The sequence below is a fragment of the Dermacentor silvarum genome, chromosome 10 (assembly GCF_013339745.2).
Source record: "Dermacentor silvarum isolate Dsil-2018 chromosome 10, BIME_Dsil_1.4, whole genome shotgun sequence".
Classification (NCBI taxonomy): Eukaryota; Metazoa; Arthropoda; class Arachnida; order Ixodida; family Ixodidae; genus Dermacentor; species Dermacentor silvarum.
The window spans coordinates 109,650,587-109,672,317 of record NC_051163.1 but is presented as its reverse complement, the minus strand read 5'-3'; the positions used below and the strand labels follow the sequence as shown (position 1 = coordinate 109,672,317).

General features: G+C 45.5%; 1 protein-coding gene and 1 non-coding gene across 2 annotated transcripts; one reads left to right on the top strand and one right to left on the bottom strand.

The window, feature by feature from the left end:
- The first annotated feature begins 101 nt into the window (after positions 1–101).
- Positions 102–11,595, top strand: LOC119466451 (mesencephalic astrocyte-derived neurotrophic factor homolog). Its single transcript, XM_037726968.2, has 4 exons — positions 102–483; positions 1,860–1,984; positions 6,822–6,963; positions 10,965–11,595. The coding sequence occupies exons 1-4, from the start codon at positions 375–377 to the stop codon at positions 11,129–11,131; spliced, it is 543 nt and encodes a 180-aa protein (XP_037582896.1). The 5' UTR covers positions 102–374; the 3' UTR covers positions 11,132–11,595.
- A 7,466-nt stretch (positions 11,596–19,061) lies between these two features.
- LOC119432029 (U4 spliceosomal RNA) lies at positions 19,062–19,203 on the bottom strand. Its single transcript, XR_005188104.1, has one exon. It is a non-coding gene; the product is annotated as a U4 spliceosomal RNA (small nuclear RNA).
- Between the last annotated feature and the right edge of the window lie 2,528 nt (positions 19,204–21,731).

Genomic DNA, 21,731 nt, shown 5'->3' with positions numbered 1-21,731 from the left:
TGCGATCGTACACATATCGTACATGTCTACGTACAACCCATCGTGCACGTTTTAGTTACGTCACAAGAACGGACCAATCGCGTGAAGCCAGATGTCCATACCGCCGATTCCAGCCCACAGTAGGTGGCGCCTTCGAATTTTGGCGAAGACGTGTCGGATTTTCATTCAAAGAAGTTGGATTGGGGAGATTTGTTTCGGCCCCCACTGTCTTGACCATCGCGTGTGAGACACGTCGCTTATAGTTGGCTTGGTTAATACTCGCGCGTGGGCTATTCGTCGAGTCGTATCCGTTGTACAAGTGCCGTCGTCGTCGTCGTCACTCCGCCGGCGTCAAGAGGGTCGTGTCGGCGTGGTCGCAGGAGACAGCCAACAAGATGCGATCCAGCGCTGAAGTGCCAGCGCTCTTGCTGTTCCTCGTGGTGTGTCTGCAAGCCTCGTTACTTCTCGTCTCGGGGAAATCGCTGAAAGAAGGCGAATGCGAGGGTAAGTCGTGAATGTGCGATACCGTCGCTTGCGCGATCGGCGCCTCTCACGATCGCTTCATCTCTGCGAGAACAAAATGTGTGTTCTGTTCCTATGGGTGCCAAACAGCACACAGTGAGCACAAAGCGTATGGACAGTTTCTCCGATGCTGGCGCACTGTATATGGGATCAGTGACCACGTAATTGCCAAATGACTAGGGCAGGTCCGGTTTCGTGGCAACGTACTGTTCTCTAGATGTCTCAATTTTCTTGTCACTATTAAAGCTCGCTTTGCAAGCGCGAAATCGCACTTGTTTCCCGTATGTTCCCTGTAAAGAGAATTCATTACAGTATGCAATTACGAGGAACGTCATGGCGTAGCAGTGGTTACACTAAGTTATTGCGCAATGATGTGCCATCAGAAAGATAACAATGGCATGCACTTTGGCGTTAGTTGTAGGAATGCGCCTCGTTGTGCGTCTGTGTACTACGGGAGGGCATGAAATGCGGAATGAATAAAGCGAAAGAAAAGCAGGTTAAGAACTTTGGAATTGACAAGGTGTATCCGATATTAGTTCTAATCTTGAGGCCTGGAAGCTGTTCGGTACAAGTTAAAATACCTTGGTAATCTCCATCACAGAGTTCTAGACGTTATCTGCAGTGCTCAAATGAGCTTGGTTAAGCTTGGAAGAATTCATTCACAATGCAAAAAACGCGACACACCAGGAACAACAGGTACCAAGTCATTCCTTCTGTAGTTCTCTTCACTCCTGTCTGCTGCAATGTTGCTTGCCATTTTGGAGTGTCTTTGTCAGCGGTCTGTTGCGCAATCACGTCTTGGCCTGTCTGAAGCATGCCAGAAATACGGTAGTGTGTAAGAGGAAACATTAGAACCAAGCAGAAGGTGAACATAGTTCTTATTCTTAGGCTGATCATGCTCTTTCATTCTTTTGTTTGAAATCAAGCGACTACAGAAGGAATGAACACAACGCAAATGCAAACTGTCAACTGAAATTTCGCATAGTGGCTGGAAAGAAAAAATTCGTAAAACTTATCTATAGTGCTCAATCAAGGGAAAGGCAGTGCCTACCCATCAATCATGGACTCAATCTAGCACTTGGGAAAGGTAACTGTTTAGGCATGACAATTGTTCTTTGTAGCAGATAATCGAGGGCTGATTTACACAGATGCTACACTGGTAATGATATGCCAAGGCTCAACCGTAAGGCAAACTTGTGTTATGTCTGAGCAAAAATATACTGCCTGCAAATTTTGGAGTACACTTGAGCATAAACAACTAGTGTTTATGCTCAATTTATATCTGATTGATGCAGTGACCTAGTATTCTAGACAGTGTTCCGTGGAACCTGCTGATTGCATTGTTTTTCTTTGTGTAGTGTGTGTGGGTGTTCTCAAGAAGCTGCACGGGAGGCTGGAAGTCGAGGAGAGGACCAATGAGGACTCCATCACAGCGGGCTTTATGGAGCTCTGCAAAGACGTCAAGGGACCAGAGCAGCGCTTTGTGAGCCATGACTTTGTTCTCTAGTGTGAATGTGTTTGCGGTAGTTAGCTTCTATTACATTTTGCATCAAAGGTGTAATCTGACAATTGTTAGTAAAGCCTGCCTTTTAACGTCAAAAAAAACTTGCAATGAGGTTCACAAGCTTACAGACCCCAACACATCAGCATGAATGCATTGTGCAGGAATCTGTTTTACGAACAATGCGTTTGTCTAAGAAGTGTTTTGTCGAATCCTCAATTACATCATCACCGGGATGTGCCCCATTTTCTCAAATCTGCCTGCCTTGAAAACTTTTGTTCAGGGCAAACAACCTAGGAACGTTTTAAAGAGAAACTCGCTTCATTGAAGGTTGACTGTGGAGACAAACTCCAGGAACAGTACACTGAGCATGCTTTTCTCACCTTACGGATACTCTCAACTTCTTTTCCTGGTTAGATCAGATGCTACATGCTCACTCTATATAGGAGACTGCTCAGTCCTCATGCTTTTAGAAAGCCCCAGCATCATTTGACTCCCCGCCTCCTTTCTTTCTGATATAATACACTGCCATCAGTTTTGTATAGCACATTCAAAATGCAGCACTGCTGAAATGTCATGAGATTTTATTTATCAAGAATGCCACTCAGCACACTGTCACTATTCACTTTGCCAGCTGTTCTAGCTACGTGTGCTTTAATTTCTTGAACGTGGAGTTCAGAGTTTTTAAGTAAATGCAGCATCACGCAAACTTGCTCCCAGCCTCCTGGGGACTGGACTTCAGTGACGTTGAGGTCACGGGATCGAATCCCGGACACGGCGGCCCAGTGGCGCACCGACGGGGGGGGGGGATTTGGGGGTTGTAACCCCCCCCTGAGGCCGACCTAACCCCCCCCTTTTCTTTAACCCATTTTCTTTCCTTACGCATTTGAGTACTGCAATTAAGATGTAAGACGTGCAATCGTCTGCACACTTGCAAAAAGCGAATTTTTTTTATAATTTCCTGTGAAGAAATCAAAATTGGTGCTGTTTAGATAGTATTGGCAAACTGTCAACCCCCCCCCCCCCCCTGGCAGAGATCCTGGGTGCGCTACTGCGGCGGCCACATTTCGATGGGAGCGAAATGCAAAAACATCCGTGTACTTAGATTTAGGTGCACGTTAAAGAACCCCAGGTGGTCCAAATTTTCGGAGTCCCCCACTACCGTGTGCCTCATAATCAGATAGTGGTTTTGGCACGTAAAACCCCATAATTTAATTTAATTTTTTAGTACTTACTTCGAGCAAGTTTACACAGACAGGGTCCAGAAGCAGGCGAAATCAGCAGTGTTGCTGGAAATAGTCACTCTGATCACAAAAGTGTCGCAGTTTCACCCGAAAGGCTGAGGTGCACGTCAATGGCATTTTGCATTTGCTTTTGTGATGAGGCCAGCAGATTTATCTCGGTTAACCAACAGCTTTGCATCTTGGGCATTGGTGCCATGTTTTTTCCCTAATATTGCAGATTAATTCTTGCACAGCCAGTGCATTGTTAAAAAATGTTGAAGCTTCGCATGAAATTCAATGCAGTCATACAGTAGCCAATGCAATGTTACATGCAGCAGGTCGTGTGCTGTTTTGTGAAGTATTGGTTAGAGTAAGTATTTACAGAAGTGTGTGAGCAACCTTCTTTCGAGAAGGAGAAAGCTTTCGTCAATGGCGCCTCTAGTTCAAGTCTTCGTGTGTGTATTGCTGGCACTCCCTGATGGTGAAGGGACAGAGGGGGCTCTTCTTACCTGTCCTCCTGGTTCTTGCCATTACATTCATTTATATTCTTTCATTTTGGCACTGCATTAGAATAACTTGCAGGGCTTGATGTCCGCCAATCATTGTAAATAAGCACTCCAGAGCCAGGCACAGTCCAGACACAGTATTCTTAGGGTTCTTCGCTTTCAGGTTCTGTATATATTGATAATCGGGGGGGGGGGGGGGGGGGTAGAAACGAGGTGCTATTTATAAAAAGGAAAAATGAAGGGCTTTGTTGTCTTGCTGCCCGAAGTTCTGAATTTTTCTGTAGCTCTTACAAAAAGCACAGCGAAGTGTCTCCTTTTGGACGCATTCTATTTAAAGAAGCAAAATCGCTTACAGGAATATGTAATGGAAAAATGACTTGCTTCCAAATCCTGTGATGAACTCATCTATAGAAATTCTAATTTTCAGGCATTATGAATACATATAAAAGAAACCTAATTAAGAAAAACAGTGATGGGGTTTAGCGATACCTTTTTTACTTAGTTCTCTGCACTTTTTAACAAAGGAAATAAAGTACAAAGAGTAATGCACACAGGCATGCTTTGCAGGTGGGATGCTTTTCTTTATCTTACAAGTTCTTGTAAGCATACATAATCACATGCATTTCGAGCATTTCTATATCTATCCTAGACATGTCGGGCATTTCGTCCTTGTATGTTGTCGTCCTGATTTAGAGGTCCCCGTGTACGCTCTTGCAACAAAAGTAATGGAATACCAACCAGATGAATCGGCCAACTTTCTTTGAACGCAACATAGTTTTCTTAAATGCCCTCGAAACGCCGCAGCTACAGTTCGCAATGCAGAGCAACATGAGCTTTGTTAATTCGCTTCCCAGTTCATTACTGCCATTTACATGTCTGCAAAATGTGGGAAATTCGATGCAATGCGAAATTAATCTATATGTACAAATGCAGCTACTAAATAAGCAACAAGCTGTTCAAATTTTGCTTTGGGTGCAGAAATCGGGAATTATCAGGTTTTACCAGAAAACAAAGGGCCCTAGGGATTATGTCTCAGCATCGGCAGAGTGGCCGAAAGGTGAAGTCTGACTTACAATCTTTGGGTATGGAGTTTGAATCCATGTGCGACACCGTTACTTTCTTTATAAATTGTTGCAAAGTGCTCTGGGATTCCAGTGGCAGACACCAGTGGACGTAGAAATGACTGGAAGATTGATCTCACGATGGGCTACTGCTGTAAAACATAACAAAATGATAAGTTGTGCTAGCTTACTTGATGAGGCTGTGGCAGCAGATTTAGGCTGCACTTGCCAAAGGCAGACAGGTGTAATTGGAGATTGCAGTGGACATAAATATAGGCTGATGATGATGCCAAAGACAAGTTGGCATGCCTAGGAGAGTCGCAGGTCGCACATTTACACATTGAATGGGTCACTTCCTTTCAGCAATCCTGAAACATTCCAGAGATTTTCCAGCTCAAGTTTTAACCTGAAGCAAATTTCTGACTTTGCAGTCATGAAACTGGCCCACATTGGTTGTATTTCCATGCCAACACATCGTCTTGAGGGTTTTGTGGCTTTTAAACATTGGAAAGTTTGCTTAGGTGTGGTGCATATATCTGTGACCATAGGTCACCATACTCACTAGTACACTGACCTGTGCACATTTTACAGGAGGGAAATAGAGCATTAGTGAGTGACGATGGGTGCCTGTGTGAAGGGCAGTGCTTGGACAGGAGTGTGAATATGAGGGAGTGCTGGCTGATGCTAGTGAAAATGAAAGTCAGCCATAATGATTTTAAGTGGGATTTTAAGTCTGAACCTCAGTGACTGTTAGTATGTTTGTGAGTGAGTGCAGGTGAGTGTCAATGGAAGTTACTATGAATGCGAGCGAGTGTTGGAGTATGAGTGAGCGCGAGTAGGAATGTGAGTGAGTGCCATAGCCTTCAAAAATATTGGTGAAGGGGTATCCACTTATTCTACCTACCCATGTTTGTGAGCCACTGTCGTGTTTCACTGGCTGTGACATTCTACTACTGAATATGAGGTCACGTGTTCGATTCTCTAACGCCACATGCACATTCTAATTGGGGCGGAGTGCAAAAATACTTATGCATACACCAAGTTAAAGGTCCCAGCTGGCCAGAATATTTATGGAACCCTGCACCATGTCATCTCAAGGACATCGTGTTGTGTTGGGACATGAGGCTCCATCAATCACGCATGCCATATATCCCTGCTGAGTAACTACACAAAAGTTTGGAGCTTTATCAGTTTCCACTCAGCTACAATATTTTCAATATCTAGGCTGCAAGTTATTGCAATAAGAATGCTAGCACCAGTTTTCCAAGCTTCATGTGTCGAACTAGTCTTTATGATCTGTCATCTTGCTTCTTTCTTTCTTTTTTTTTTTTTAATGTGAAGCATTCTTTGGTTCTTTGAGGTAGGTAGCCTGTATCACCTCACTTTATGAATTAAAAATTCAAGTATGTAATGGAGGGATCAAACCTCTGGCACCGAGCACAGTAGCGCTATGCTCTGAACATTAGGCCACGATTGCACCCACGTTTCTATTGTCATCGTCATCAGCCTATATTTATGTCCACTGCAGGATGAAGGCCTTTGCCTGTGATCTCCAGTTACCCCTGTCTTGCACTGATTCCGAGTGCTTCTCTTGTACCAATGGCAAATAGCTTTTTGAGGCGACTTCCGTGTGCGCTTGCTTAGTTCTATTCGGCCAGATTTACACCACTCTCTTTCCCTTTGTCACAAATGGAAGCGTGTTTGTAACATTGTTGTTGTTATACTGTTGCCGTTGTCTAGTTCTCGTCGTTACTGACAGGCTTGTTGCAAACACTGCTTGCTTTGCACAAGCATGTTGATCCACCTGGTAATTTTTCAAAGAACACCAAAAAATGGTACTGGATAGCCAGCCCCCTGCAATATCCTTCATATAACGTCATTATATATTCCTCCTTTCGGAGGAGTAGGCAGGGATTGTGCCTCTTCTGGTGGTGTTTGCCAGTCTGCTCTTTGCTTTCTTTTTCTAACAGTTGTGTGTGTGTGTCTATATATATATATGTATGTATATATAAAATAATTTATTTTACAGTGTTACTATGTTGGTGGCCTGGAGGAGTCGGCTACACGGATCGTGGGTGAGATGTCTAAGCCGTTCAGCTGGGGCATGCCCCTTCTGAAGGTGTGCGAGAAGCTGCTGGCCAAGGATGCCCAGATCTGCGACCTCAAGTATCGTGAGTGTCCAGCTCATGTTCAGCTCCTCCCTTGCTTACCACTTTCGCATCTCTGTGAACTTTCGCATCCCTTCGTGTGCCAGTTAATCCGGTCTGTTGAAAATTTAGTATATGTTGTGTCCTTGAGCAGAATAAGGGCGCTAGGAAACGATGTGGACAGGACAGACACCATCTGCAGACGTCTATCTGCAGTGACAGTATGACAGTGACATGATGCACCAACTGGCTCAGTCGTTAATGATTCTGAAATTTAGTGTTGCCATTTTTTATTTTTTCGAATACAGCCATCCAGCGACACGGAATCTATGCTAGATGCAAGTCATTGTGAAAAACAATGAAGTGAATCTGCCACATCATATACTGATACCGAGAACTGTAATTAATGCCTGAACTCTCGCTTCCAAGTCATTTTTTTTACTGGACTCCTAAACACACACTATTCAAACTTGCAGGGCAAGTCAAATCATAAGTGGTTCAGTATGTTTCCAACACATCTTAAATAATATTTTCATTAGTGTTCTATCTTTTGATGCTGAATCTTAGCGTGCACAATTGCGCACAAAACACCTGAAGAGGCCACTTAGTGTGTGTAACACTTGGGTCATCTCAATTTCTTCTCTAGCAGTGGTGAAAAGTGTTTATAGCTAGGTTTTATCTGAGCCACGAAACAGTAAAATAAAATCCAGGTACACTATTATTATCACTTTTGCCCAAACAGACCGACACATATAAACTCCACACTATTAAAAACACAAGATTTTAACAGGCAGTGGGAGGTGCGGCTTGCGGACGAGGACCAGGACAGCCAACTGGCTCTTCTGGACCAAGCCCAGCGAGCCGCTCGTGCCAGTGAAGCCCTGGACTAGGGGCCCCAACCACGGGACCTAAAATTTAATTTTATCCATTAAAGTTTCTCTCTCTCATCACATTTGCAAGATTTTGTTTGACTTGGCATCGAAACAGGTCAGTGTCAGCAGGTGACATCATTCCTGGCATTGTGCCAAGTGTGCTTGGCACCACAAAAGGAGCATCATTGGCTGTAAACTTGGACTCATCTGATGCAGACATCCTGGAAAGCGGTCATATCCCCAGAAGTGATCGTGTAGGAATACTGACCCTGATCTGACGAAAGTTAGCTGAAAAACAAACTGGATTAAAGCGCATCTTTCCAGTAGTTTCAGCTCTATATGGTGGCTTGCTGATATTTTTGAAGGGAAGTGCATATAATTAAAATATTCTGCCAGTACTGATTTATGGAAACAAAGCTTGAAGCCTGCAAAGAAACTAAAAGGAATCTTATGAGCCGTGCAGCTAGAGATGCAAAGAAACAGCATAGGTCTAATGTTGAGAGAGAAGGTGGTAGTGCAGATTCTCAGTTGAATGCAGGTTGGTAATTCATGTGCCCTTGGATGACGTAGAATGGGTAGGCTTATTGATGTCACATGCAATATATAGAACAGATAATCAGTGCTCAGTCACAGCAACAAAACGGGTGGCAAGGGAACACAGCTGCACACACAGAGCAGGTCAGGTTGACTCAATGAAGTCGCAGGTCCTTGGGATATAGGGCTTGTATTGCAGTAGACCTAAATAATGCCATGATCATTACTTGGGGCAGTTCCTTGCTATCCCTCTTAAGTTGTAATGGGAGATGCACCTGATTCTAGGCAACTCTCGCTGAGTGCCATAAGAACTGTAGAAGCATTGAAAGTTGTGCGCCATTTCATACACAGCAAGCAGTACAGTCGCCGACCGATAAATCGGGCACCAATAATTCGGACATGCTCGGTAATTCGGAAAGCTTCGCGGCTTGCGACAAACGTAATGTGTAACGACGCCCAATATTTCGGACAGCCGCCAGCTCTACATTCGATTATCCGGACTCCATCCGTGACTGTAGCGTACGCGGATTCTGCCGCCATTATCTTTTCTGGCAACCTCGATGAGACATGAAGTATGGCCCCAGAGATACGAGACATCAAGTATGGCCTCGGAGATTACACTTAAAACGGTAATCGCTGAGGCCCTGTCTCGGTCACACCACTACGCCTCACAATAAATTACAAATGCAGATCTTGGCGGCTTTGCCTGAATTGTGAGGTCGCATCAACATGGCAATCATCACATCCTATTCCGGTATCCCAGCGCATGGCCCGCTCGCTCTCGCCATTCTGTTTGTTTAGTTGGCGTTCCAGACAGCGCTCTGCCTTTATTCTACGGCTCTGCTGACTCCAAGAAGTCTTTCTTGGGAAGTTATCGACAGGCCATGCCAAATGGCACCAGCGGTCCCCTCGCAGTCTGACTACGAATGAGTCTTGAGTCGCAGTCCAAATGACCCCGACTCCGCAACTGAAGAGCCTGAACTGCCGCCTACTACAACGAGCTCAAATGCGGACATCATTGATGACCTGCTAGGCAGCGGTGTGCCGATTCCTGCCGCCGTTACATTTGAAGACTTTGCAGACGTCGACAGCGTGATGTTGTGTGCCGAAATAATTGAGCAAGTTCTCCCACCGTCAAACAGCGACTCTAACTCAGATGATGATGTGCCATGCTGATCTAACTTGAGCCTTTGCAGTCCTTGCAGCAGCATACAGCGACAACCGAAAACCGGCAGAAATATAGGCGTACTTGGTTGCACGTAAGCGGAAGTGTGTGCAGCAACGAATCGACCACTTTTTCCTTGCACAGGGGCATTAAAATAAAGTTATCTTTTTTTGGGCACATTTGGTTTTTCGGACATTAGATAGTTCGGACTTATTTACGTTCCCCGTGAAGTCCGAATTATCGGTCGTCGACTGTACTGCGGAAGCTATAAAAGTATGGTTCAGACCACTTATAATGCAACTGCTTATAGTGCAGAACCGGCTATAATGCGGTCTTTTATGATTAGTGTTTACCCTCCTATAGAACTACACTATAATCGCATACTGATTATAGTGTAGCTGCGCGAGACGAAGTACCAGTTACAATGCGGCTGCCGGAAAATCGTGCAGGCAGTCGAGACAGTTAGTGCACGCTTCTCAACGATATGCGCCGCCCGAGGGGAGGGCGACCAGGGGGGGACTGCGAAGGAGGAGGTGCTAAAGTGCCAAAAATTTGCCTCTTGCAATTTTTCACGGCAGCACGTTGCTGTGAAGCCACACCAAAAGGCAAAATTGTATATCACCTACTCTGATTATTTGGTACTTTGAGTAATTGTCTCCGTGCTTTAATAATCCAACGGCTTTTATATATCACTTTGTTATTGTGCATACCCAAGTTCTTTTTCTCAAGTCCCCCGACGGTGCCCTCGCCTTATAATGAAATAAATACAGTGTGTACTAACAAGCTCGGTTTAAAGACCCTTCTTCTGAGTCTGGGGTTGCCTACAAACATCTGCAATAAAAATAAATTTATTTTGACAGTAGATTTTAACTTTTATAGAAGGGGCATGTCAACACACTGTCTGCATGACTTGTTTTTTCAGCTCATGCAGGCTCATGCTTTTCTTGAACGGGTACCAACACAATATTTTGAAAGCTTCCTTTCTTTTTGAGCAGGTTATTGCAATGTTTTGTTTTCACACTTGCACCGGCTTGCCTGGTCACCCGCTATGCTGCTGCATCGGCCCTCTCACCAATTAGCAGCATATGAGGTGACTGAGCAAGCTGAAGCAAATGTCAAAACCTTGCATTGTCCTGCTTCCACGTGAGCACATACTGCATCATGTCGCAACACAGTATCCTTCTGGTGAACAATACTGAAACTGGCGGTAGAAAAGTTATAACTTATTGAGGGCACTCACTATTTTTTCTAGGGTATGGAGGTTGAGGACCTTCGTCATGAATTGCAACATAAATTAAAATAGTCGAAGAGATGTCGTATCCTTTTAAGCACTTTGCTTGGTCGTGAAATTGTAATGTATAGTGTGTTGTTTGTTAGGGTTTGTTTTCATTTGCACTCATGTAGGAAAGACTAGTGTACTGATTCAAACATTTGTTTTTTTTTTCCCTCTACAGCAAAGGTTATCGATTTGAAGACAGTGGACCTAAAGAAGCTCAAGGTCAAGGACCTCAAGAAGATCCTCAACGACTGGGACGAGCGGTGCGAAGGTTGTGTCGAGAAGACGGACTTTGTCAGGAGGATAGAGGAGCTCAAGAAGGTGCACATGCGCGAAGAACTCTGACCTCTCTGTGGTGCTTACACTGCTGTACAGATAGACCACCACCACCACAATGGCCACCACTGCAAGACGTGTCCTCTTCACTCCCGCTGGTCACCGACCCCTTTGTCCTCCTCCATAACTCCTCCCCTTTTTTTGTTGTTGGCAGGGCAGTGGAGTCCTTGGTTACATTTTTGGGGAAAGGGTGGGTAGCATTCTAATTTATCAACTTTTTACACTGCTTATATGTACAGGGCATTGAGTAAAGGACTGTCACTTTTTTGTTTTCTTCTCGTGCGTGTATGCGCAAGAAATGAAGTCATCTTTCTTTTTTTTTCACAAGCACTGTGAGCCCATTTTACTGCCTGAAACAACCTGGAACGTCACTCTCACAGAGTGAAGACAATGTTCTGGGCAAGCAGCATTTGAACTAAAACTGCATACTCTGACTCATAGGCAAAGAAAATTAAAGTGTTTTGTGAATTCTCTTGGCTTGGCTTGTGGACATGTGTGTAAAAGTGCTTGCTAAATCAGTGAGCACTAAGCTTCTGGTATACACTTTCCATTGGGGTGCGAGAATCCTCTCTGCCTGGACTGTTGCTTGAAGACAAACTGTAGTGACATTTAAGTTAGACTGAAATGGTTTTGAATGGGTAGTAGATTTTATATACCATTTAAGCAATCTTGGCAAAGCTCCAGGGCTGGTAAAGGGCCCTCACCAAGCCACAAAGCAGATTTCGGTTATACATGTATGCTGGAAATTGTTACGTGTCCTCTAGGAAACGTTCTACCACAATAATATTTAAAATTGGTTCATTAATAGCCAAGATAAAAATATTTCAGTGCCACGAACCCGCGATCTCGGGAGGTGAGCGTCACCGCCAACATACACTCTCCATTCACGCGCTCATTCTAGCCTCGGCAAGCAAAATTACTTCCCTGCATTCTCCCATGCCGGAGCTTGAGCATCGCGTATGTCGCTGGCCCTGCTTTTTCTTTTATAGCGAACCTGTTAATGGCTTGGATGCCGGCATGTCTTTTCCTTCTGTCGACAGAAAACTATCATCAGCAATGGCTCATACCCCGTAAGCAAGCAAACTATGCAATGCCCCATAGCCTCGTAAGACGGAGGCTCCAGGCAGTCAGCAAAGTGAAGCAAACAGTTTATACATTCTTTGGAATCAAGCATACACCATACGGACAGCATGTTGAAAACTATCATCATCAATGGCTCACACCCCGGTGAGGCAGAGGCTACAAGCACTCTGCAAAGTGAAGCGAACAGTGCATACATTCTTTGAGATCATGCATACAACATCCTGAACTGCATACGTTTCATTAAAGAACTAGCTCAAAGCAAGTACAGTAGAACCCCGCTGTTACGTTTTTCACGGGACCGTAAAAAAAAAAAAAACGTAAGAGCCAGGAAACAGGAAAAATTTAGAAATGGGAGTAGTGTTGAACTGCACACAATATTATTTTAATTCTTACGTGCGACAAAATGTAGTTTTGCCCGACAGCCGAAGTATCGATTGCGATGAGCTATACAAAGTAAGAATAGTAGTTTTATCGTCTGTATAAACTTGTAAACATTCGGTTATTAACTAATTAACAAACATGGTGTAAACGCAGTATGATGCCCACAGGCAAACATGAACACATCACACTCGATGAGCGTGGACACGTGCAGTTAAGCGCCGCTGCAGAAGCGAGCGAAGTGACCTTCGTGCTGTTGTCTACCGCTTCAACCCAAACTGAGCGCCGAGAACACGCAGCACGCACAAAGCCACGAGCCGCCGACGCACCTACACTGCGTAGAATCTGCCCCCACGCAGATCGCTTTCAAGATACGGACACATAAGGCCCGCGGGACCGCGCGCCGCCGCGCAGTATGATGCCAGAGCACAACGCTGCCCGCTATCCTCCCCCCCCCTCGCTCGCTCCCTCGCTGGTGCCTCGAGCGCAACGGGAGGAGGCGCGCTTCCTCCCTGCTTTTCTTTCGCGCGCGAGACGCGGTCGTCGGCTCCCCTCGCACGCTTTCACTCGCACATTCAGCATACGGCCCGCGGCGATGTATGCTGTATGTGCGAGTGAAAGCGTGCGAGGGGAGCCGACGACTGCGTCTCGCGCGCGAAAGAAAGCATACGGCGCGCGGCGACGGCGTTATCGCCCTTGGACTTTATACGGAACATCTATGAGCCAAAACCAATTTTAGGGCCGCAACGCGTCATAGACATCATCTTTAGATAGCAAAAGCGGATATCAAAGGCCATACTTTTGCTGGCGGAAACCGAAAATACGTAATAAATGTCGCCCCCAGCACTTTGGGCGGCCTATGCCATCGTCAAGCAACCAAGCCAAGCGACATGAAAAGTCAAAATGGCCGCTCGGGCCGGCGCGGGGTGGCACTTCTCAACGTATGATGCGGGAACGGTCCCACAGTTGCGACGTAACAGCGGGGTTACCAATGCATTGGGTTCTATGGGAGCTGTGCCGGGACCGGCCGAAAACGACGTAACAGCCGGGAAAACGCAGCACCCGGGAACGTAACAGCGGGGTTACCAATGCATTGGGTTCTATGGGAGCTGTGCCGGGACCGGCCGAAAACGACGTAACAGCCGGGAAAACGCAGCACCCGGGAACGTAACAGCGGGGTTCTACTGTATCTGAGCCATGGTGAAAAGGTAATTCTTATAACAATGTTAAACACGTAGCGCTCCCCGCATACATTTCCTGATAAAGATTACTCTTGCGGGATCTGCCGCGGCGACGCCAGCTTTCGATGTGGGGTGTGACGTCTCTCGCCTTTTGTATATAAAATAACCAGCCGAGCTAAGGGCGGCGGCATGCTGTCAAAATCACAATTACTCCCATTCTTAGCATTACTCTAAAGCCATAAAAACATGGCATACCCCCCTTAGCAGTTGTGGTTTTCAACAGCTTTGCAGGGCCGGGATTTCCGTCGCATTTTTTTTTTTTTTGCTGCGCAGCGCACTCTCGCTGACGGTGTCGCACACGAGATGCGGCGTTTGTCTCGTTTCGTGAAGGGCACTATTTTACGCGCTGTGCACGAGAACACCTGAAGACTCGTTTGTGAAAACTGTATAGAGGGTCTTTATGTTAAACAAGCTATCAGCCGCTTTCTCTCTCTTTAATTCCCTCGCCACCTTTACTCGAATCGCTAGAGACCCCCCTTTGATGGAGCCAGACTTTAAGCACTGAATTTACAAGAACGAGAAGACAGAAATTGTGAGGGAAAATCTGTACGATAACACAAAGGGCAGGACAAAAACATACCGGAGCAAATGTTCGGAACTAGATGCGAATTCTGCAACAAAAATTCGGAGACCAGTCAGTACATCGTAATAGAATGCGAAGGGATTCACCCAGTGAGAACCGTAGGTAACGTACGCCTTCCAGAAGAGCTTGGAGCATCAAACGGTCGGCAGTCGAGATAAGCATGATGCATTGAGAGTATTGGTGGAGAAAAAGAAACAGGGAAGGAGGTTGATACGACATTTCCTAAAGTCATAGGTAGCGAACGATACAAGGTAAATTTTGAAGGAAAAAAAAAAGATCATGGAGATGCATACAAAAATGCTAGCCAACTATTTGTCATTGCCCCGTTTCAAAGGGGATGCCATTAAAGCATCATCGTCTATGCAGCGTCCATGACCGCGTTCGCGCCCTTTTTGTTCTTCGAAGCCGTGGCGCTCGCTGTGCATGTTCGCTGAGTTGACGAAGTGAAACGTCACTAACTTTTTTCTCTTAATGTCAGCTAGAATATATAGGCTGCCCTCGTTTGCTCTCTGATCCACACCACTCTCTTCCTGTCCCAACATTATCCCTAGCATTATTCGTTCCACGGCTCTGCGCGGTCCTTGTTCTCAAGCTTCCTTGTTAACCTCCAAGCCGGGTCATGCTGCCATCACGGGTAACCTGTATGCCGACAGAGCAGCTCGAGAATTTGCACATAACCGAGCACTCATCACGCCGACTGCAGATGACCCTGACCCAGGTTGACCCCGAGTATTCAGCAATGCTGAACCACAGAGGGAGTTGCTTGCGATATCCCCCACTCCATCGAATACTAAAGACGGAGGATGCCACTGCCTGGCGTAGGCTCCAGACAGGCACTTACACGAACCTACACATATTACATCGCATGCACCCCACAGCCTACATGGACGAATGCCCGTGGTGTGGGGCCACACCAACCCTATATCACATTACGTGAGAGTGCATGCTACACAACATAGAACACCATGACACGAACACCACGAGGGAGCAATGGGAGTCACTGCTGTCCAGCTCGGCCCTCGACGACCAGCTCAACCTGATCCAGAGAGCAGAGATGGCAAGAGCCAGCGGAGCCCTGGACTAGGGGCCCCGACCATTAGCGATGCCCCATTGGGGCAAGACAAAACTCTATCTTTGCATTAAAGTTTATCTATCTATCTATCCAAGCATCTGAGAAATACGTTAGTAATGGTGGAATGCGATGTTTATACACTTTTCTTTTCAACGACAGCGATAAGGTCCCAGTCATGATTTGGTAATGCCTGCTGTATGTGCTCCAGCCCATTTTTATTCTGTAAATTTTTCATGATAAGTATTCCCTGTGAGTAATTGATCATGAATTCATGCTTCCTTTGCCAGGCTAGTGAACATTACTTTTGTCTGCTGCATATTAATATTCAACCCTACATTTACGACCCTACTGCCCACACACTGAGTTCAAGTTTGTGGAGAGTGCATAATAAAGGGAATGACAAGCGATGTTTAAGGACCCATTTTTTTATGGCACAACGAAAAGCTCCCCCTCGCTAGTGTTTACACCTGCAGCGGTTACTTCAAAAAGCACGTAAATATTTTGTAAGCAGAATTTTTCGATCTGAGCAGCTTCTAAAAAGTCCCTCCTCCAGCTATGCTGAGAAGTGAGAACGATGCCGATAGCCGGCCTCGTAAATTGCGAAAGCCGCCCATCGTTTTACTTTCGCAGGACTGAGTGCAACTGTGGTTAACCACTAGCGTTTTGACCTTTTCAACTACTTTTGAAAATAAAAAGCTGGTACAATAAGTCTGCGTTGTTGCACAGACCTTTCTTATACTTGTATCGCGTTTCTCTCCAAGTACACGCCTACGCTATGGTATAGTGGCTATGGTGGCCACCATAGCTATCTATGGCTGGCTGGTCCCCATCGGGCTACATAAATGTGTTTTTTTGAGTGTGAAAGAAGCCCGCGAATACACGCAGAATAGCCGCGTGACTGGCCTCTCGAGGCACTTTGCGTGTATTCGCGGGCTTCTTTCACACTCGGAAAAATACTTTTATGTAGCACGTATTGAGCAATAGAAAGCTGCAACCGGTAATTTTTCATGGTGCTCAACAATTTTCTCAGTGACACTTTGATAATTAAGACAGTACTTCTCAAGTTAGATAATTAATTATGATTACCTAATTAAATTTCAATAATGAAAAAATTACTGGCGGCTACTCCACTGTACTGGAAACAATACGCACTACGTTTGCTTCGCGTAACGCCGTTCCTCTTCTTTTTAAATCGTGCTGCGTGATAGCTGGGACACCCTGTATAGAAGGGGCTTGCTTGCTTGAAAGCCTTTATTAAAAACAAAAAAGAGAGGTGGAGCCCTTGGGAGGCTTCACAATGGGTGGAGTCCCTATTCTGGGACCCCATTGGTACCAGCCGCCAGCTTAGCTCTCCGAACCAAGGCCTTTTGGGCCTTAAGGTCTAAGCAACCACGCAGGGCCGCCTCCCACTCCTCTCGGGTTGGGTTAGGGTTGGGGGGAAGAGCTGAGTTGAGCTGGCAAGCCCAAGCCATGTGGTAGGTGTCAGCCACCTCCCCAACAGTATTGGCTCTTGCCAGAGAAAAAAGAATCGAAATGTTTTAAGATTGCCGGGCACAATAAAGTGTTAGTGAAAAGTTGGAACAAAATGCGCTCATCATCCTTGCCCAGCCCCTGTGCAGGAGTTGGGTATTGGAGGCTTGGTGGGATTCGTCGGCAGATATGAAAGTTGGAGAGGCTGAAAGAAGCCAGTCTTCGTCGTCGGAACGAAATCAAGAGGAGGAACAACGAGCCGCACGCCTCGAGAAGCGTCGTAAGTATGAAGCGGCCAGGCGAGTGGATTCAGATGAGGATAGCACCCGAAACGTGTTCAAGCCACAGGACGACAACCCCTTATGCTCCCGCCTCACCAACCATCGGGCCGGGCCGTCTTTGTGGCAATTGAGAAACAACAAGATGACTTTAAAAATAAATGCGTTACATTTTAAAAATGTCTAGTCTTTAATGTAACTATAATTTAACGAGAGGTTAAATTATAGTTACAAAACCTAACCTAAACACTCAGACGTATGAAGCTAAACGATAAAGATGTAACCGTAGAGAGAACCAAGGTAAACAAAAAGATTAACCGTACCTCTCGCTACGTACACCCAGGCATAACTGAGCTAAGCCACAGCCAATTTTTTGAGACTGAATTGAATACGAATCGAACCGTGCCAGAAGAGAAGTGAATCGTATATCACATACCTTTTTAATAGTTTTCGGATAATGAATAACCGTCATAACAATTAATATAAAACGATGTTCACGTTCCAGTATTCTTAAACTTAGCAAGTTTCTGTAATTAGACAGTTTGTTATGAAGCGTTGTTTAATAAGAGCACAAATTAAGTATCAGGAGCAAACCAGTAGTTTCTTCGCATGCACATGGCTCTTCAGCAAGTGCGAATGATCCCTGTACAGCCTGTAAAGTATGGCTACCTAATTGGCGTAGATTTCCAATGTTCTTGTATTTTCGGATTTCCTTAACATTTCATAAGAGTGATAAATAAACAAGGCACCTTGTTTAAATTTGCTGAAAATAAGGGGCACACCGTGTTCAGAATGTGTGGACGAATTAATGCATTTGCAGTAAATTACGCATGCAAGCGATCCGGAGCTTTAAAGTCATTTTACGAACAATGTGGAATTTATGCGCTTCCCGGAACAACTGTGAACGAAACCAAGGTCAAACTTAAAACTGGGGAGGGGGGGGTATTATGGCCAATTTTCTGGTTAACAAGTGTTACATGCGGGCAAGGTTTCAAACGGAAGTGATGTTCGGGCAGCGTTCTTAAATGCGTAAGCATTTTTACGCCTACCCAACGAGGAACTCCGCCTGTCATGTATGCCAATCGCTTTCAAGATAGGGGCCGAAGCAGCAAGAGAATTCACCTTCATGCTGCCTCTTCAACGTGAATTAAGCTGCGAGAGCACAGCGCACACGAAGCTATCAGCACTCCGCGCACTCTGCCTCCTTAGCAGATCGCATTGAAGATAGGGCCCGAGCGGCCGAGCCATACGCAGCCTCCGGCGGAGTGCTGTTCATAGTGCTTCGATGCGGATGGATAAGGCGCTGACGAGGGATCACGGCTTACAATGATCGGAACGTCATCATTGCACCTGCAACATGCGAGTGAAATTTGAAGTAGCAGTCCAGTTTAATTTCCCCCCAAAAGTACCCTCTTCTTCTGCTTCAATTGCAAATTGATTAAGAAATACTGGCGGGATATAACTATAAACACGTTAGAACGGGTCGCATGAACGTTTTTTTTTTGCTAACCAGCGCCTACTTCGGAGGTGCGGCAGATGGGAGGGGCACTCGCAGTGACGTCACGTTCTTTGCAAAGAGCGATATCTCCATTCATGAGGAGGCGCTGATTCAACTTGCGCCGCCATCCGCACACCGGCCTGCGTGGACATAAATGGCACATAAGAGTTTGTCTCTTTTCTGGTAAGTGATTAAGCTTTCCGCAAGGTTGCATGAGTGTAGCGCAACTTCTACGGTTGCGTCGGTAATGAATCAGAATCGACGCAAAAAACACTGGACTGGACGTTTCATGCAAGCTATCAGAGCGAGCAGTCTGATTTTGGATTTCTCAAAGAAGCCCCGTAGGGCCAGCCAAAAATTGCCATGGCCGACGGTGTTTCACGTCGTCCCGGCGGGGTATTGGGAAAAGTTTTCAACTAGCAATAGTCGCCCCTCAGTTGTCACTTCATTGGGTACGACACCGCCTCTGCGCAAAGCTGACAACAGCTACGTTTCCATAAGACCCTATTCCGACGGGCCACATTACATATGCTGGTTCGTCGAATGTAAAAATTATGTTTGTCTCAGTGAATATGTGTACGATTTATAAAGCTTTATATTTTTTCTGTTACTTCCCCAAATTCACCCGTTTCCTTTATCTAAAGTGACTGGTTGCTGTTGAATATTAGTAGAAACTTGTTATAGTGCATACATAAAAGCAGGTGGTCGTTTTGCAGGAAAACAGTTGGATGATGCTTAATTTGACGATTTTGTACAAACGTACTGAGTCGTTAGAGTAGGTCATTCTGATTATTAATTGACGCATCTAAGCGCTCCACGTAAAGCGTGCAATTTATTATAGGGTTTTAAAAAGGTAAATCGCTACCGATCGCAGCACGCCAATCGGCTGAGTTTTGTGACCAAGTGACGCGATTTGACCATAACACGTCACTGGGTCAGCTATCCGATTAGCTGCCCAGGGTACGTCATCGATAATTTTTCCAACATTATGGTGAACAAATGTTGTTCGTAATAATTTAGATGGTAGGTAATTTGTTTCTATAAAAAGAAAGTAACAGAAAGAGAATGCACAAGGACATGTATCACTACACTAAAAGCACTTCCGGCCCACAGCAAGTGTCGTCTGCTTGTGTTAAAACGTGCTTCGTGTTGACGAGAGCTGCGTGGTCAGTGTTCGTCTTGTTCTTTCTTTTCGCGAACACCATGGTTCGCCCTTGCTGTGTTGTGGGCAGCAAACGTTGCGATCGGCGACATGTCAAGCTGCAACATCGTGCCCCGCTGCAAGGCAGCAGACGAGTAGAGAGGCTGCAGCGCATCGGACTGTCGGTATCCAAACGGCGCCAGCATCTACACGTTTGCGGCCGTCACTTCACGTCGAAGGATTGCCACAATAGAGTTTAGCGTGTCCGAAGTGTACTGGTTGTTTTACGTGATGAACGGAGGCGCAAACGTGAACTGCTTGCACGGTGCAGCCACCTGGCGGCACAAATATAAACCAAGCACGCATCTAATATAGCGGTAACAAGTTTTTTCTACTTTGCTGCTGACTCAAATTTTCGGCAGTAGTGTAATCTTGAACTCGTTGTGTTTTTATATGTTTAAAATGATTTACACTTGGTTACAGGAATATTAGCTCTGTATTTGGCTGGTTAAGCTCTGCGCCACGAGATGGTGCTTGTTCTAAAAACGAGGATACAAAATGGAGGAAGCTGACCAGAAAACTGTCAATCAAATATTTGGACTGCAGGAGGGGTGCAAACCAGGAAACAGCGGTTAAAAAAAAGGTTAAGGAAACAGAGAGGGGTCTGTGGAAAACAGGGACGCAGACGAAATCAGCACTGGGCACATACCGAACTTTCAAACAAGAAATTGCCAAAGAAAATATCTACGATAATTCTAGGGGAAGCTCTTTGTTGTTTGAAGCCAGGACGGGAGTATTGCGGACTAAGATGTACCGAGTCAAGTACCAAGGTATAGACACGTTGTGCTGTGCGTGTGGAGAAGAAGAGGAAACGGCTGAACACCTCATACTTTTCTGTAAGGGGCTTAACCCTACAGTGCAAGGCAACGGGGCTGATTTTTTCAAAGCATTGGGGTTTAGGGACAGTGAAGGCAAAATAGACTTTAAGCGGGTAGAAACAACCAAACAGAGGTTATCTGATTGGTGGATAAAATTAAGGCAGGGGTGAAATTTCACCCACCACAAAGTACAAATTATGTTAATAGCCATGGCTAGGTGGCGTATGCCACCGCCCGATTTAAAGGTTTCAGCCTCATCCATCCATCCATCCAGGATAACGTGAGCGAAACGATAATTGAAGGTAAAGCCCCCGACGGGTGGAGACTGAGCAGGATGAGCATGATATACAAGGGAAAGGGAGACAGAGCCTACATAAACTACCGTCCCATAACAGTGACGTCAGTGGTTTACAGGGTGGTGATGCAGATTATAAAGGACAGACTGCAGGCATGGGCAGAGGGCGAGGAGGTGCTGGGGGAACTACAAAATGGGTTCCGGAAACAAAGAAGGTTAGAAGATAATCTGTTCTCATTGACGCAGTCTATTGAAATAGCAGAAAAGGAACACAGGCCCCTATGGCTCGCAGTTCTGGATATCAAGGGAGCCTATGACAGTGTAATCCAAAAGGATTTGTGGGACATACTGGGCACCCTAGATGTTGGAAGATGGAGTAAGTAATCTTTTAAAAGATATCTATAAAAGTAACAAGGTGCTTATAAAATGGTAAAATAAGGTATCTGAGCCTATAGAGATACAGCAGGGGCTTAGGCAGGGGTGCCCTTTGTCACCTCTGTTGTTCATGCTGTATTTACAAGGATTAGAGAAAAAATTAGACAGGAGCGGACTTGGCTTCAACCTTTCCTATTTCAAGCAAGGAGAATGGATTAAACAGTCATTACCAGGACTGATGTACGCGGATGACATTATACTTATGGCTGACAGCAGGGAAGACTTGCAGGAAATAATGGACATCTGTGGTAAAGAGG